Raw genomic sequence first — 15,886 nt, 5'->3', positions numbered from 1 at the left:
GTAAGAGTTCCTTCCTTTTTACAGCAGCATAGTATTCCATTGTGTAGATGTACCACAGTTTTCTAATCCATTCATCTACTGATGGGCACTTCGGCTGTTTCCAGGTCTTAGCTATGGTGAATTGTGCTGCTATGAACATAGGGGTGCATATATCCTTTCTGATTGGTGTTTCTGGTTTCTTGGGATATATTCCTAGAAGTGGGATCACAGGGTCAAATGGGAGTTCCATTTTCAGTTTTTTGAGGAAACTCCATACTGTCTTCCATAGTGGCTGCACCAGTCTGCATTCCCACCAGCAGTGCACAAGTGTTCCTTTTTCTCCACATCCTCTCCAGCACTTGTCGTTTGTTGATTTGTTGATGATAGCCAGTCTGACAGGTGTGAGATGGTACCTCATTGTTGTTTTAATTTGCATCTCTCGGATGATTAGTGACTTTGAGCATGTTTTCATATGTCTCTTGGCTTTCTGAATGTCCTCTTTTGAAAGGTGTCTATTTAGGTCCTTTGCCCATTTTTTGATTGGATTGTTTATCTTCCTTTTGTTAAGTTGTATGAGTTCCCTATAAATTTTGGAGATTAGGCCCTTATCAGATATGTCATTGGCAAATATGTTTTCCCACACAGTGGGTTTTCTCGTTGTTTTGTTGATGGTTTCTTTTGCTGTGCAGAAGCTTTTTATTTTGATGTAGTCCCATTTGTTCATTTTTTCTTTAGTTTCAAGTGCCCTAGGAGCTGTATCAGTGAAGAAATTGCTTCGGCATATGTCTGAGATTTTCTTGCCTTTGGATTCTTCTAGAATTTTTATGGTTTCCTGTCGTACATTTAAGTCCTTTATCCATTTTGAGTTTATTTTTGTGTATGGTGTAAGTTGGTGGTCTAGTTTCATTTTCTTGCATATATCTGTCCAATTTTCCCAACACCATTTATTGAAGAGACTATCTTGGCTCCATTGTATGTTCTTGCCTCCTTTGTCAAATATTAATTGAGCATATTGGTTCGGGCCGATTTCTGGGCTCTCTATTCTATTCCATTGATCTATATGCCTATTCTTGTGCCAGTACCAGGCAGTTTTGAGAACAGTGGCTTTGTAATACAACTTGATATCTGGTATTGAGATCCCACCTACTTTGTTCTTTTTCAGGATTGCTGCAGCTATTCGGGGTCTTTTTTTATTCCAGATGAATTTTTGGAGAGTTCGTTCTAGATCTCTGAAGTATGCTGTTGGTACTTTAATGGGAAGTGCGTTGAATTTATAGATTGCTTTGGGTAGTATGGACATTTTAATGATGTTGATTCTACCAATCCATGAACACGGTATGTTCTTCCATCTGTTTATGTCTTCCTCTATGTCTTCTTTCAACGTCCTGTAGTTTTCTGAGTAGAGGTCTTTTACCTCTTTAGTTAAGTTTATTCCTAGGTAGCTTAGTTTTTTCGGTGCAATGGTAAACGGGATTGTTTTTATAATCTCTCTTTCTGAAAGTTCACTATTGGTGTATAGAAATGCCTCAGATTTCTTGGGGTTAATTTTGTATCCTGCTACATTGCCAAATTCATGTATTAAGTCTAGTAGCTTTTTGATGGAATCTCTAGGGTTTTATATGTATAATATCATGTCGTCTGCAAATAAGGACAGTTTTACTTCCTCTTTTCCAATTTGGATGCCTTTTATTTCTTCGTCTTGCCGAATTGCAATGGCTAACACTTCCAGTACTATGTTGAACAGGAGTGGTGAGAGGGGGCATCCCTGTCTTGTTCCTGTTCTTAGGGGAAATGGTGTTAGTTTTTGTCCATTGAGTATGATGTTGGCTGTGGGCCTGTCATATATGGCTTTTATTATGTTGAGGTATGATCCTTCTACTCCCACCTTGCTGAGAGTTTTTATCAAAAATGGGTGTTGAATTTTGTCAAATGCTTTTTCTGCATCAATTGATATGACCATGTGGTTTTTTTCTTTCAATTTGTTTATGTGATGTATCACGTTTATTGATTTGCGGATATTGTACCATCCTTGCATCCCTGGGATAAATCCTACTTGGTCATGGTGTATGATCTTTCTGATGTACTGCTGGATCCGATTTGCTAAGATTTTGTTGAGGATTTTGGCATCTATGTTCATGAGGGATATTGGCCTGTAATTCTCTTTCATTGTGTTGTCTTTACCTGGTTTTGGTATTAGGGTGATGCTGGCTTCATAGAATGAGCTTGGAAGTGTTCCTTCCTCTTGAATTTTTTGTAGTAGTCTGAGGAGGATAGGTTTTAGTTCTTCCTTGAATGTTTGGTAAAACTCCCCTGTGAAGCCGTCTGGTCCTGGGCTGTTATTTGATGGAAGCTTTTTGATGACTGCTTCAATTTCTTCCATAGTTATTGGCCTGTTGAGATTTTTAGATTCTTCCTGATTGAGTTTTGGAATGCTGTATTTTTCTAGGAATTTGTCCATTTCCTCCAGGTTGTGTAGTTTGTTGGAGTAAAGCTGTCCATAGTATTTTTTAACAATCATTTGTATTTCTGTGGGGTCTGTTGTTATTTCGCCTCTATTGTTTCTGATTTTATTTATTTGGGTCCTCTCTCTCTGCTTCTTGGTGAGTCTGGCTAGAGGTTTATCAATCTTGTTTATCCTTTCAAAGAACCAGCTCTTGGTTTCATTGATTTTCTGTATTGTTTTTTTGGTCTCTATGTCATTTATTTCTGCTCTAATCTTTATTATCTCCTTCCTTCTGCTCACTCTGGGGTTTTCTTGTTGCTCTCTTTCTAATTCTTTGAGTTGTAGAGTTAGATGATTTACTACCATTTTTTCTTGTTTTTTTGAGATAGGCCTGTAGAGCTATAAACTTCCCTCTCAGGACTGCTTTCAATGTGTCCCATAGGTTTTGGATTGTTGTGTTTTCATTGTCATTAGTTTCCAGGATGTTTTTAATTTCTTCTTTGATCTCATTGGTAACCAAATCAATATTTAATAGCATGCTATTCAGCTTCCAGGTGTTTGAGTATTTTGGGTTGTTTTTATTGTAGTTTATTTCTAATATTATGCCATCGTGGTCTGCGAAGACGCTTTTTATGATTTCAATCTTCTTGAATTTGGGGATACTTTGCTTGTGACCCAATATGTGGTCTATTTTTGAATATGTCCCATGAGCACCTGAGAAGAACGTATATTCTCTGGCTTTGGGGTGAAGTGTTCTGAAGATGTCTATTAAGTCCATCTGATCTAGTGAGTCATTTAGGATTGCTGTATCTTTGCTGATTGTTTGTCTATAGGACTTATCCAGTGCTGTCAATGGTGTATTAAAGTCCCCTACTATGATTGTATTGTTGTCGATCTCTCCTTTGATATTTTCCAGGAGTTTTTTTTATGAATTTGGGTGCTCCTACATTGGGTGCATATATGTTTACCAGGGTTATATCTTCTCCTTGTATTGATCCCTTTAGTATTATGAAGTGGCCTTCCTTATCTCTTGTTAAGGCCTTCACTTTGAGGTCTATTTTGTCCAATATAAGTATTGCTACCCCAGCTTTCTTTTCCTTTCCATTTGCCTGAAAGATATTTTTCCATCCTTTCACTTTCAGTCTGTGTGAGTCCCTTCTAATGAGGTGGGTTTCTTGTAGACAGCAGATGTATGGGTCATGTTTTTTTATCCATTCAGCCACTCGATGTCTTTTGGTTGGAGCATTTAGTCCGTTTACGTTTAAAGTTATTATTGAAAGGTACTTGTTTGTAGCCATTTCTTTTTTTGTGTGGCTGTTTTCTTTCTGAGCTTTTAATTTCTTATTTTTATACCAGTCCCTTTAGCATTCCTTGCATTGCTGGCTTGGTGGTGACAAACGCCCTTAGTCTTTTTTTGTCTGTGAAGCTTCTTATTTCCCCTTCAAGTTTGAATGATAGCCTTGCTGGATAGAGTATTCTTGGATTCAGTCCTTTGCTTTGCATCACTTTGTAAATTTCAGTCCATTCTTTTCTGGCCTGATGTGTTTCTGTTGAGAAGTCATTTGACAATCTAATGGGAGATCCCTTGTATGTAACTTTCCGTCTCTCTCTTGCAGCCTGTAAGATTCTCTCTTTGTCCTGAACATTTGCCATGGTGATTATGATGTGTCTTGGTGTGGGTCTTTTCAGGTTCACCTTGTTTGGGACTCTCTGGGCTTGTGTGACTTTTTTCTTCCCCACCTCAGGAAAGTTTTCTGATATTATTTCTTCGAGTAGGTTTTCTAATCCTTGTTCATCTTTCTGTTGTTCTGGTACTCCTATTATTCGTATATTGTTTCGTTTCATGTTGTCCCAAAGCTCCCTTAGGCTCTCCTCCTGTCTTTTAATTTTTTTCTCCAATTGCAGTACATTTTGGGTGTGTTTTGCTTCCTTGTCTTCTAATTCACTTATTCGGTCCTCCGCTTCTCCTAGTCTACTGTTGATACTTTCAATGGAGTTTTTCATTGCAGCTATATCACTCTTCATTTCTTCTTGGGTCTTACTTAGGTTGTTGATTTTTTCATCTGTTTCTTCTAGCTTCTTCCATATGTTATCGATTTTTTCATCTGTTTCTTCTAGCTTCTTCCATATGTTATCGATTTTTTCATCTGTTTCTTCTTGCTTCTTGCAGAGGTTGTCGGTTTTTTCCTCCATCCGGTTTATGCACTCTAGGATCCTTATTCTGAATTCTTTATCTGTCATGTTGCATGCCTGTGTATTACTTAGCTGCTTTTCTGGAGAGTCCTCCTTCTCTTTCCTTTGGGGGTTTCTTTGTCTACCCATGTTTGATCTCACTGACATATCTAGACGTTGAGTTGTTCAGTGGTTGCTCCCTTGGTGGCAGTGACTCCTTGGTCTGTGGTTGCTCTTCGGGCGGTTGCGGTAGCAGCTGCTCTTCAGTTGGCAGCAGCTCCTCTGGTGGGTGCTGTTCACAGCTGTGGTGGCTCTTCCGGCTGGTGGGGCGAGGTTTCACGTACAGCTGCTGTTCCTCAGCAGAGGATTAGGTGCTCAGGAGGTTGCTGTTGCTTGGATCTGCTGCGTTGATTTAAAGGCACAAAATACAACACAACAAGGCACCACGTACCAGGCACTATACACAAATATATTCACGATATTAATAACCCCAATTAAAGGTGACCACCTGAATTAAGAGAATTAGGGGATAAGGAAGAAGGAAGAGAAAAAGATAAAAGAGAAAAAGGAAAAGAAAAGTAGGGACCAAAAAAAGGGAGTGCAAAAATGAAATTGGGAAAAAGGAAGGGGGAAAATAAAAGCAAGAAAAGAAAAGAAAAGAAAAAAAAAAAGAGCGAAAAGAGAGAATGAAGTGGAAGAGGGAAGAGACTTTTTATATGAGGAGAATACTCCTATAGAACAGCCATTAATCCCAACAAATTCCAGCAACAGCTCCCTGGATATGAATGCAAACTAGAAACAACCAATAATATAACGATGAAAATAGAATGGTGAACACTAATCCCAAAATAAAATAAAGAAAAAATAAAATGGCACTTTAAAAAAATGGTAAAATGGTAGCAGTAATAATACTGGTTAAAAATAATAAGGTAGTAATTAAAAGGGTAAAATCAGGTGATGGAAAAAGAAGAAAAGAAAGAAAAAAAAAGAAAAAAAAAAGAATGAAAAAAAAATTGGTTTCTTAGTTAAAAAGTGAAAAAAGAAAAAAAATTGCAGTAGTGAAGGTCCTTCATTTCTTCTATTCTTCAGTGTGACTTGCCTTAGACCTTCCAGGTATTCAGGAGAGTGTTGAGTTTCCCTGCGATATACTGTTCCTCTGTGTTGTAAACCACAGTCCTTATTTTAAAGCATGCCGCATTTATTTCCCAGACTGCCTTATTTTGTGTTTAGCAAAGAGTCAGTTTGTGGGTCAGCCTCTGGGTGGCAGTGTTCTGGGGTTGGCCTCTGAGGCTATAGGGCCTCTCTGTCCAGTGGAAGTTCACTGCCCAGAGCTGACTGCGTAATAGTTAGTTACCGGCGCTATGTTGTTGCTGGGATTGAAAATCCCCCTATAAGCCAGACCCTGTTAACTCCCAGGGACTGATCAGGTTATCTTAATCCTTGATCTCCTACAGGGTGGAATCTGGGTGTGGCTGTGCTCCTTGCCTGGGGGCTGGGGGGAGGAGACTCCCTCTCAGGAGCAGGTGGCTGCCCCAGTCCCGGGCTCTGGGGTGTCTCAGCACTCAATTCACTACCACCCCTCCCGGCTCCCCCTCTTTCCCCAGTCTCTCCCCAGATTCCACTCCTCAGCACACTCTCCCTCTCTTCAGCACAGGTGAGTGTCTGTATCCGAAATGTCCCATGAACAGGGTTCAGTGAAAACAAACAAACAAATGCCGGCCGCGGAAACGGGGAAGGCTTGGTTTCTGTAAGCTTCTTCTCTTACCGGGACTGCATGGTCAGGTCAGCTCTTCAGGCTGCCCCCTTTAGGCTCAGTCCTCCGCGGTCACAGAACCCAGCTCTCAATTTCCCTGGCGGCGCCAGGAATCCTGCGGTTCTCCTTTCCCCCGTCAGGGGCTGTGCCTGTCCCAAGGGACGCGGCTGTCTGCCACGCGGTCTCCCTCCGACTCTCTGGGCTCAGAGGTCTGGCAAACTTTCCTGCCGAAATCCCTGGTTTTTTTTTTACCTTACCAGGGGAGTTCTGCTCTTCCCGGCTGTAAACCCTCTCACCAGCTGAGCAATTTCGCCAATTCGGTGTGAGTGTTACTAGCTTCAGCTGCTCGCTCCATTTGCTCCGAACACGACCTGGGACACGTCTGCCTATATCGCCGCCATCTTGGTTCTCCCCCATAATTTTTTTATAAATAAATTTTTACTGTTTTTCAGAGAGAGAGAGAGGAAGAGAGAGAAATATCTGTATCCTGCTTGCACCTCCACCGAGGATTGAGCCTGCACCCCAGGCATATGCCCTGACCTGCAATCAAACCATGACCTCCTAGTTCATAGGTCGATGCTGAAACACTGAGCCACATCGGCTGGGCAACAAGATCCTTTGTAAGTAATTCTTTTACTTATGGTTATTTTTAATGAATAATTGACATAAAAATATAATACTCCTAATGCAATAAAAACCAAGAGGAGTATATGTAAATATTGACCTCATAGTTGGTAAAATACATAACACATTGATGAACCCAAGCAGAAGGTCATTTAGATTTTTATTAGCACTAGGTCTTAAATGTACAGATGTTGTGGAATCAAATTGTCCATACACAGTGAGGCACTCATGGTGAATTCTGACTCATGTTAAAATGAGAGAGACACACTAGCCAAGTGAGTAGTAAAGAGAAAATTGTCTAATCCTCTTTTTCCCCTGAATCCTCCTCTTTGGGTTTGGAGAGGAGTTTCATTACTCGGTGTATAGGAGTCTTCACAGACTCATATTTCCATCCCTTCCTCATAAACATCTTCTCAATCACATCTGGCATCTTGTAGCCCTTGCTTACAATGAAATCTTTGAAGGCAATTGGTGCATAAAGTTCATCAGTAATGTCTGGTTCAAGATGCCTTCCATAGGTCCAATATTCCTTGTCAGGGACGGCTTTAGGGTTGGGCAAAGGCTGGCCATTGACCAGCTTTTTCCAGGTTTGGGGTCCAGGTACCATGCTCCATACCTTATCTTCTCTGGTTTGGGGTTATAAAGGTCTTCTGGTTTTCGGAGTTTCCTTTCCCAGTTACCTTCCTGCAGGGAGAATTTTCTCTGCTGTATGGCATCTAGCTGTGTGCAGGGCCTTATATTCAAAGGAAGCTGGCCTATTTTCTTTATTTTGACTGTATTATGGGTGAGTGGGACCTCTAAGTCAACTTCAAACTGTTTCATGAGGTCCTCTTCATCAATGCCTATGAACCAAAATTATCATCGATCCATCTGCAGAATTCACGAACTGTTCTTGCTTTTTGGAACACAGGAACTTTGTGGATATCCATTGTGCATGTTACATTTGTCTCTTCCTCAGGAAACAAACTGAATAAATATGACTGGAAGCTCTCCTTGGCGATTTCCAGGTATGATTGGTCTTCAGGATCCAGGTTGACCTCCTCCGGAAGTTCCAGGTTGAGCTTCCAGGGATATTCCAGGTGGACTTCCTCGGGAGGCTCCAGGTACACTGCCTGGGGAGGCTCTAGGTTCACTGCCTGGGGAGGCTCCAGGTTCGCTGCCTGGGGAGGCTCCAGGTTCCCTGCCTGGGGAGGCTCCAGGTTCCCTGCCTGGGGAGGCTCCAGGTTCGCTGCCTGGGGAGGCTCCAGGTTGCCCTCCTCAGGATGTTCTTCACACAGGTGTGTGGGGGTCTTCTTTCTTTCCTTGGTCCCCTCACAATACGCCCACGTGTCCTCCAGCTCCCTGTCAGGATCTAGCACTTCCAGGACCTTGAGCAGGAGGTCTGGAGGGAGAGCTTCCTCCAGATTCGGGCATTTTGCCAAGGGATGCTGGGTCAGGCTGGCTTCAATGTTCTCTACAAAGGCCTTCCGTGCTCGCTGGGCTGGCAAGAGCTTGGAACACAGGTCCACTCCCTTGGACGGCTGTTTGTAAATCAAGGGGCCACGAATATTTCACGTGTTCACAACTTCATACAAGTACTTTAATTTCTCCTGGATAAATTATAGATAGCAATTGATAGGCGGGAGCTTCTAAGAAGCATGTTTTTACTATGTACTCACAGCCCTCAGGTTTTGATATTTGCCCAAATATGGGTGAGGTGAGTGAGGCATTGGGTATACAACTTAAGACAGCACCCAAAATCCCCCTCAGAAATCAAGATCAGTTATCTTTTAAGGTAACATTTCAACATAATCAGAAAAACTGTGCCATAGTAAACCCTGAGGACAAAGGATAGGTCAGTACCCTACTACGGATCCTGTCTTTATTTAAAACCCATGTGTTCTTCAACATCCATTTTCTTTTTACAAATAATGTTTGCCCTTTCTGGATACTGTTGTGTTTCTTGGAAACAGTTTGGTTCTTTGGGATCCATTTTAAGATTTGATTGAAATAAACAGAGCAGTTCCTTGTGATAGTACATGACTAAATACTGTTAGACCATGTGTTATGGTTAATTAACTGTTCCTCACTACTGAAGCAAGACCCTTCCACATAAATTATTCAATGCCTGTGCATCTAGAGATGTTCTAGTCTGGCTGACAGTAAAGGTCACTATTGCAGGCCCTGTGTGAGTATCAGTTATCAAGAATCCTTTCCAGTGGTTTCTTTCCTGGCTTCTAATAATGTATTCACACAGGAGCTGATCAATAATCCCCTGAATCGCCGAAACCGGTTTGGCTCAGTGGATAGAGCATCGGCCTGCGGACTGAAAGGTCCCAGGTTCTATTCCGGTCAAGGGCATGTACCCGGGTTGTGAGCACATCCCCAGTGGGAGATGTGCAGGAGGCAGCTGATCGATGTTTCTCTATCATCGATGTTTCTAACTCTCTATCTCTCTCCCTTCCCCTCTGTAAAAAATCAGTAAAATATATTAAAAAAATAATCCCCTGAATCATTCTTGTGGGGTGCAAGATTCTGGAGTTCCCTTTCTTTCTCTCATTTTGCTCTCTGGTTGTCTGCCTTGAGATCACTACCCACCTTCTTCTCTATAGTGTCTTAGCTCCATCTCCTCTACATAGCGTGACTGCTGGTCTTTGCCTCTCTGAGCTGTGGCCTAGAAACGGAAGGAATGTGGAGCCATCATAGGAGTCACCTCATTTATTTCCTATCTGTGAGGCATCTGTCCCTGCTTCCTGATGTCCAGTGTCTTTCATAAATTTATCTTACTTTATTTCATTATTTTTCCAGGTGTTCCAGGGCATATATCTGATCCCTGTTACTCTACGTAGGCCAGAACAGAAAATATAATTTCCTTTGTATTTGTTTCATCTCCATCAATTTGTGAGTCTGCCTTTTCAAAGGTCTCCCATGACTTCTGAGCAATCATGGGGAGAAAGCCCTCCCGAGGGCCACGAGTGTTCACATCTTCAGGAGATGGAGAGCCCTTTGTGAAGTCGGGCTGTCCATCTCCTGGTACCGTAAATTCTTGCTATTCTCCGTGATTAGAAATTGTAGATCACACCCACATTATTGAAACAAATGCCTCTTTTAAAATCCATACCAATCAATTTTATTCCCTAATACTCAGGATAACCATCTACTTCAAATTCCAAAAAATAAATAGTAAACTCCTTAGCATGTAGCATTAGGTGTTTTACAATTTCAATGCAGCATGGCTTTTTCTTGGTCATAGCCAATAATACACTAATACACAAATTACAGATTAGATGTAATTCTTCAACCATGGCAGCAACTTGAATCTTGTCCTAAAATACATTTTCTATTCATTTACTTATTCAGCATACATTGGTTCAGTTCTCCTTTTGTATGGGGTAGTGTGTCCAATACTCAAACTATTGCAATTAAAGATACAAACACCATACTTTCCCTGTAATCAAATTCCCATCAATTTTTGCCATCTGATTATTTTAAAGATTTTCTTCAGACTTCACCCTTGAAGTACATTCTTTCTGCGAAAGTGTTAAGTGAAGCAGGCTGAGATTACAAATCAATGAAACAGAATTAAATATATTAATACAGCTAAGATGACTTAAGATGGTTGGTATAAGTTAAAATATGAAGCTAAGGAATAGAAAATCAGTGACCACGATTCAATGGGAACTCAATCTATTCTAGAAATCATTGCTTGTAAATTAGTATTATTATTAATATCATTATTAATATTAATATTATTGTTTCATGCAGTGTGAAGCACAGGGAGAATATCTCCATTGAAGGATAAGAACGAAGTGACATTTTCATAGGAAAAATGACAAGCAGCCAAAAGGTAATGCCCAGTATATTCAAACCCCTTTAAAAGTTCACTATTGTCCCCATTTGTCATATGACATATACTTTTTCCAAAGAGGAAAGATAGATGTGCACAGAAATTACATGTACCCGATATCAAAATTATCAAGTGAATCCTAGCTGTTTTGGATCATTGGATAGCAGTGATGGAGAACCTATGACACGCATGTCAGAGGTGACACCTGAACTCATTTCTTTGGTTGATTTTTCTTTGTTAAATGGCATTTAAATATATAAAATTAATATCAAAAATATGTCTTTGTTTTATTATGGTTGCAAATATCAAAAAATTTCTATATGTGACACGGCACCAGAGTTAAGTTAGGGGTTTTTCAAAATGCTTGCTCACGGAGCTCAATAGTTTCACCAAGAGCCTCAGCCTGGGGACTGAAGTGTCCCAGGTAAAATTTTGGTGAAGGTCACGTGCTCAGGTGGTGGGGACAAGAAGGCTCAATCCCCAGTAGGGGCCTACAAGAGGCAACTGATCCATGATTCTCTCTCATCACATGTTTCTATCCCTCTTTCCCTCTCCCTATCTCTCTAAAATGAATATATATATATATATTTAGCCAATGAAATATAATGAATGAGCATCAGGTGTTCCAAATAATGTTTCTAGAGCTCTCTTCACTCTTAAATACAAGAGGTCACATTACCTTATGAACATAAGCATCTTGCAAGTATTCATCCTACTCTGGCTATGGCAGTTAACATTAGGAAATATGGCTATTGAAAAAGAGCCTGCTGTAGTTGTTTGCCATCTCCCAAAGCAAATATTTCTGAAGAGTGATTACTGATGTAGAGTACTCATCTTTCAAATTGTCCCATTTTTTGCTTCTTAAATAGACAGCATGTGAAGATTGTGTCTTACAGGTAGTTGTTACCATAACTTTGATCACTTATAATAAGCACATTTAAGATAATTCTGATACTTTGTAATGTAGCAACATTTTTCAACATCAGATTATTCCTCTAACTTCACCTTTTAGTTTTCATTTTTAAAAAAATCAAAATGACATTGTTTCTGGATCTATTTTGTTTATGGATTTATTTTGTTCATTAGATTCCACATATGAGTGAGATCATGTGACAACCTTTCTCTGACTGGCTTATTTCATTTAGCATAATACTCTCCAGGTCAATCCATGCTGTTGCAAATATTTCTATCTTGCAAGTACTTCATCTGTCTTCTAATTGTTTCCTTCTATAGTAGACATTTTATGGTAATTTTATAAATCTATTTTCTTCCCTTAAAATTCTGAGAACAGGAATTTGAATTTTTGGCAAAATTACCTTTTATTTCGATATTTTATCTGATTTTTCTTCTAAATGAGATAGTTTTGTGTATTTATTGTGATCTTCTATTTTACCTTCCTCATACATCTGGCAAACCTTTTTCATTTATATTTATGAATAAAGGACTTACTTCATTCACCTCGGTAAGTAGCATGGATCAGATCTAGAATTGTGATGTCCATTTCACTACTAGGGTTTTGCTCAAAATGGGAGAGTGGAGTGTGTCAGTTATTCAGTTTCTTTCTCCTTTGGGGATACATGGCATAGAGCTTACAGGTAGGGTAGGAACCCTTTCTGATGCCAAAACAAACACAATATTTCTCACATTGGAACGCTAGTGTTTTTTCCTTCTAGGAAAATGTGTCCTATTATTTCCCTTCTCTGCAGGTCTGTAATTGTCTTACATTCATTCACTGTCTTGGAGTGTAGTTTGGGGAGATTAAAAGGCTCAGATGCCAAAGACCTTTACTGTCCTATGTAAGTAGGGGTGGGGGAGGGTTAGAGCTGAGCAAGTTAAAACAGATCTGCTATTCACAGAGCAGCTATTTACTCTCACAATTGACCAAGGACCATCTGCAGTGTTGCAATTTCATTTACTCTGATCTTAGAGTAAGGGGTCTCCATCTTGCCACCCAGATGTTAACAAATGTTAATATTTGCATATTTTAGTAAACCAAAAACTGTAGGTTAAATACAAGAATCCTTTCTTTTAGTCCCAGCCCAATCCCATTCTATTCACCCTTTTCCCAGAGGTAAGCACAGCTGTGATTTTAAGGATATGTTTTATATGTTTAGCATGAACATTCATCCACATTGAAAGGGTCGAAGACCTTCCACCTTACTGCACCTTCATATACATTGTTTATAAGGGTAGGTTAATTTTGTGTTTTCCCAGGTGCCACGGAATACCTTCTCCTCCATCCAGTTTCACATGGAATAACTCCTCCTCCATGCAGGGTCCCACGGAATACCTCCTACTCCTTGCAGGGTCCTATGGAATCCCTCCTCCCTCCTCCATAAGGGTCCTATAGAATATCTCCTCCCTCCATCAGGGTCCAATGGAATCCCTCTTCCCTCCTTCATCAGGGTCCAATGGAATCCCTCCTCCCTCCTTCATCAGGATCCTATGGAATCCCTCCTCCCTCCCTATATCAGGGTCCTATGGAATCCCTCCTCCTTCTCTCCCTCCATCAGGATCCTATGGCATCCCAATCTCTCTTTCCATCCAGGATCCTATGGAATCCCTCCTCCCTCCATCAGGGTCTCATGGTATCCCTCCTCCCTCAATCCAGGGTCCTATGGAATCCCTCCTCCCTCCATCCAGGATCCTATGGAATCCCTCCTCCCTCCCTCCAACAGGATCCTATAAAATCCTTTCTCCCTCCCTCAATCTGGGTCCTTTGGAATCCTTCCTCCCTCCTCCATCCAGGGTCCTCTGAAATCACTCCCCACTCCATCAGGGTCCTATGGAATCCCCCACCCTTCATCAGGATCCTATGGAATCCCTCCTCCCTCCATCAGGGTCCTATGGAATCCCTCCTCTCTCTTCCATCAGGATCCTATGGAATCCCTCCTCCATCCATCAGTGCCCTATGGAATCCCTCCTCAGTCCTCCTTCCATCAGGATCCTATGGAATCCCTCCTCCATCCATCAGTGCCCTATAGAATCCCTCCTCCCTCCATCAGGGTCCTATGGAATCCCTCCTCTCTCTTCCATCAGGATCCTATGGAATCACTCCTCCGTCCTCCCTCCATCCAGGGTCCAGAGCTGCACTAATTGAGGCCTGGGTGGAGACTCCTGGATACCGGTTTTAAAACTGAAATGTGAGGGATTTGCACACAGGAATCAGAGAAAGACCTTTATTTATTTAAGAACCAATGGCTTTATTTGAAGAGACAGCGAACCTTGAACATGGAACTGAGGTGCCCGTTTTGCACGGGCAATGTGGCCATGGGCATCCGGGCACGGGGCAGGGAGGCCCCCAAGGCTCTCGGGAAGGCAGTCCCGGTCAGTGCTCCTCTCCGTCGCCCAGGGTGAGCTTGTGGAGCAGGTCCTCCTCTAGGCCGGACTCGGGGGCCTGCATCTGGCACAGCTGGCTGATGTGGCCGCCCAGCTCCTGGAGGAAGGCGGCCTCTGGGTGCAGGCAGTGGCTCTCCAGGAACTGGCACAGGTGGGCGTCCTCCCGGTGGGTGGCCAGGCTGTGCAGGTGCCACAGGCCCTGGTCCACTCTCTTCGCCAGGAGCAGGGCCTGCTCCAGGGCCATCAGGCTGCTGTCCCACTCGTGCTGCTGCGGCCTGGGGACCACCTCCAGCAGGACCCGGCCCCCGCGCTGGCTCTGCAGCCACACCAGCCGCTCCGCCTGCTCCCTCTTCTTGAGGGCCCGCTTCTGGAAGTACTGGGAGCCCTGCTGCCAGGCCCGGCTCTGGAAGTAGCCGGCGATGGAGGTGTACACGGAGGCCGCGTAGAGCTCCAGGCCGATCTGCTGGTTGATGGCGGCCTCGCAGTCTGGATGGTAGCCCTGGCGCTCAGAGGAGGGCGGAGGAGTGGCCATGCCTGCAGGCGCAGGAGCAGTCAGAGGCCAAGGCGGAGTGAAGGAGGCCCCGGGTCACAGGTGCAGGCGGCTGGGGTCTTGGAAGGTCCTGGGTGCGGGCAGGGCACCGGAGACAGACGGCTGGGGTCTCGGAAGGTCCTGGGTGAGGGCAGGGCACCGGAGACAGGCGGCTGGGGTCTTGGAAGGTCCCGGGTGAGGGCAGGGCACCAGAGTCAGGCGGCTGGAGTCTCGGAAGGTCCCGGGAGAGGGCAAGGCACCGGAGTCAGGCGGCTGGGGTCTCGGAAGGTCCAGGGTGAGGGCAGGGCACCGGGGACAGGCGGACGCAGCGACAGGACACGCGGGAGGCTGCGGGCCGCTGGCGGTGGCGGTTGGCTCTGAGGGGTCCGGAAGCAGTGACCTTTACTCAGGGCCTGGGGGAGGGGCGGGGGGCCCTCACAGGGGGGCGTGAGGGGGCCCGAGGAGGCGGGCAGCGCCGACCTTCTCCGGATTCCATGCCCGTCTCATGCTGGGCCCTGGCCTTCCTGCCATTTTAAAGTGTGACCCACGAGGACAAGTGTGACCGCTGCCAGGACGTCAACCGCACTTGGTTTCTCGGGGCAACTTGTGTGACTGTGGTCCTGATGGGGTTGTTTCCTTAACCGCCGCCCAGCCCTTTTGGGGAATCCTTGTTGCATCAACATGAATCCCAAAGCTTCGTCAGAATGACGTCAGCGTCCGCGCCCACAGTTCCCACAGCCTGACCCGGGTCCTCGGCCTGGTGACGCCAGCGACCTCCACTTCCTCCTGTTCACCATCAAGGCCCCCCTGACTGCCGGCAGAGCCCGGCCTCCACAGCCTCACAGACTCTCCGCCTCCCATCTTCCCTCCTGTGAACTTGCCTTCCCCCCCTTTACTCTGTCTCCTCTCCATCCCTCAGCACAGCCCAGACACCCATTCCTCCCTCCCTGTCTGCCCCAAAGGGGACAGTTCCCATGGTCTCAACGCTGACATCCTAAAGATTCCATCAAAATGCTATTAGATTTGTAAATGAATTTAGTAAAGTTACAGGATAAAAAAATTAGTATTCAGAAATCCATAGCATTTTTATGTACCAATCATGAAACATCAGAAATGAAATCTAGAAAACATCCCATTTACAATTGCATCAAAAATACCTAGCAGTACATTTAACCAAAGAGGTAAAACGTCTGAACTCTGAAAATAATGACACACTGAAGA

General features: G+C 43.5%; 1 protein-coding gene across 1 annotated transcript; it reads right to left on the bottom strand.

The window, feature by feature from the left end:
• Positions 1–14,125: 14,125 nt before the first annotated feature.
• LOC132223645 (ferritin, mitochondrial-like) lies at positions 14,126–14,668 on the bottom strand. The gene has a single exon (XM_059678717.1). The coding sequence runs from the start codon at positions 14,666–14,668 to the stop codon at positions 14,126–14,128; it is 543 nt and encodes a 180-aa protein (XP_059534700.1).
• Between the last annotated feature and the right edge of the window lie 1,218 nt (positions 14,669–15,886).

Source organism: Myotis daubentonii, chromosome X (genome assembly GCF_963259705.1).
Source record: "Myotis daubentonii chromosome X, mMyoDau2.1, whole genome shotgun sequence".
Classification (NCBI taxonomy): Eukaryota; Metazoa; Chordata; class Mammalia; order Chiroptera; family Vespertilionidae; genus Myotis; species Myotis daubentonii.
Note: the sequence above shows the minus strand (reverse complement) of the source record. Positions and strands in the feature narration are given on the sequence as shown.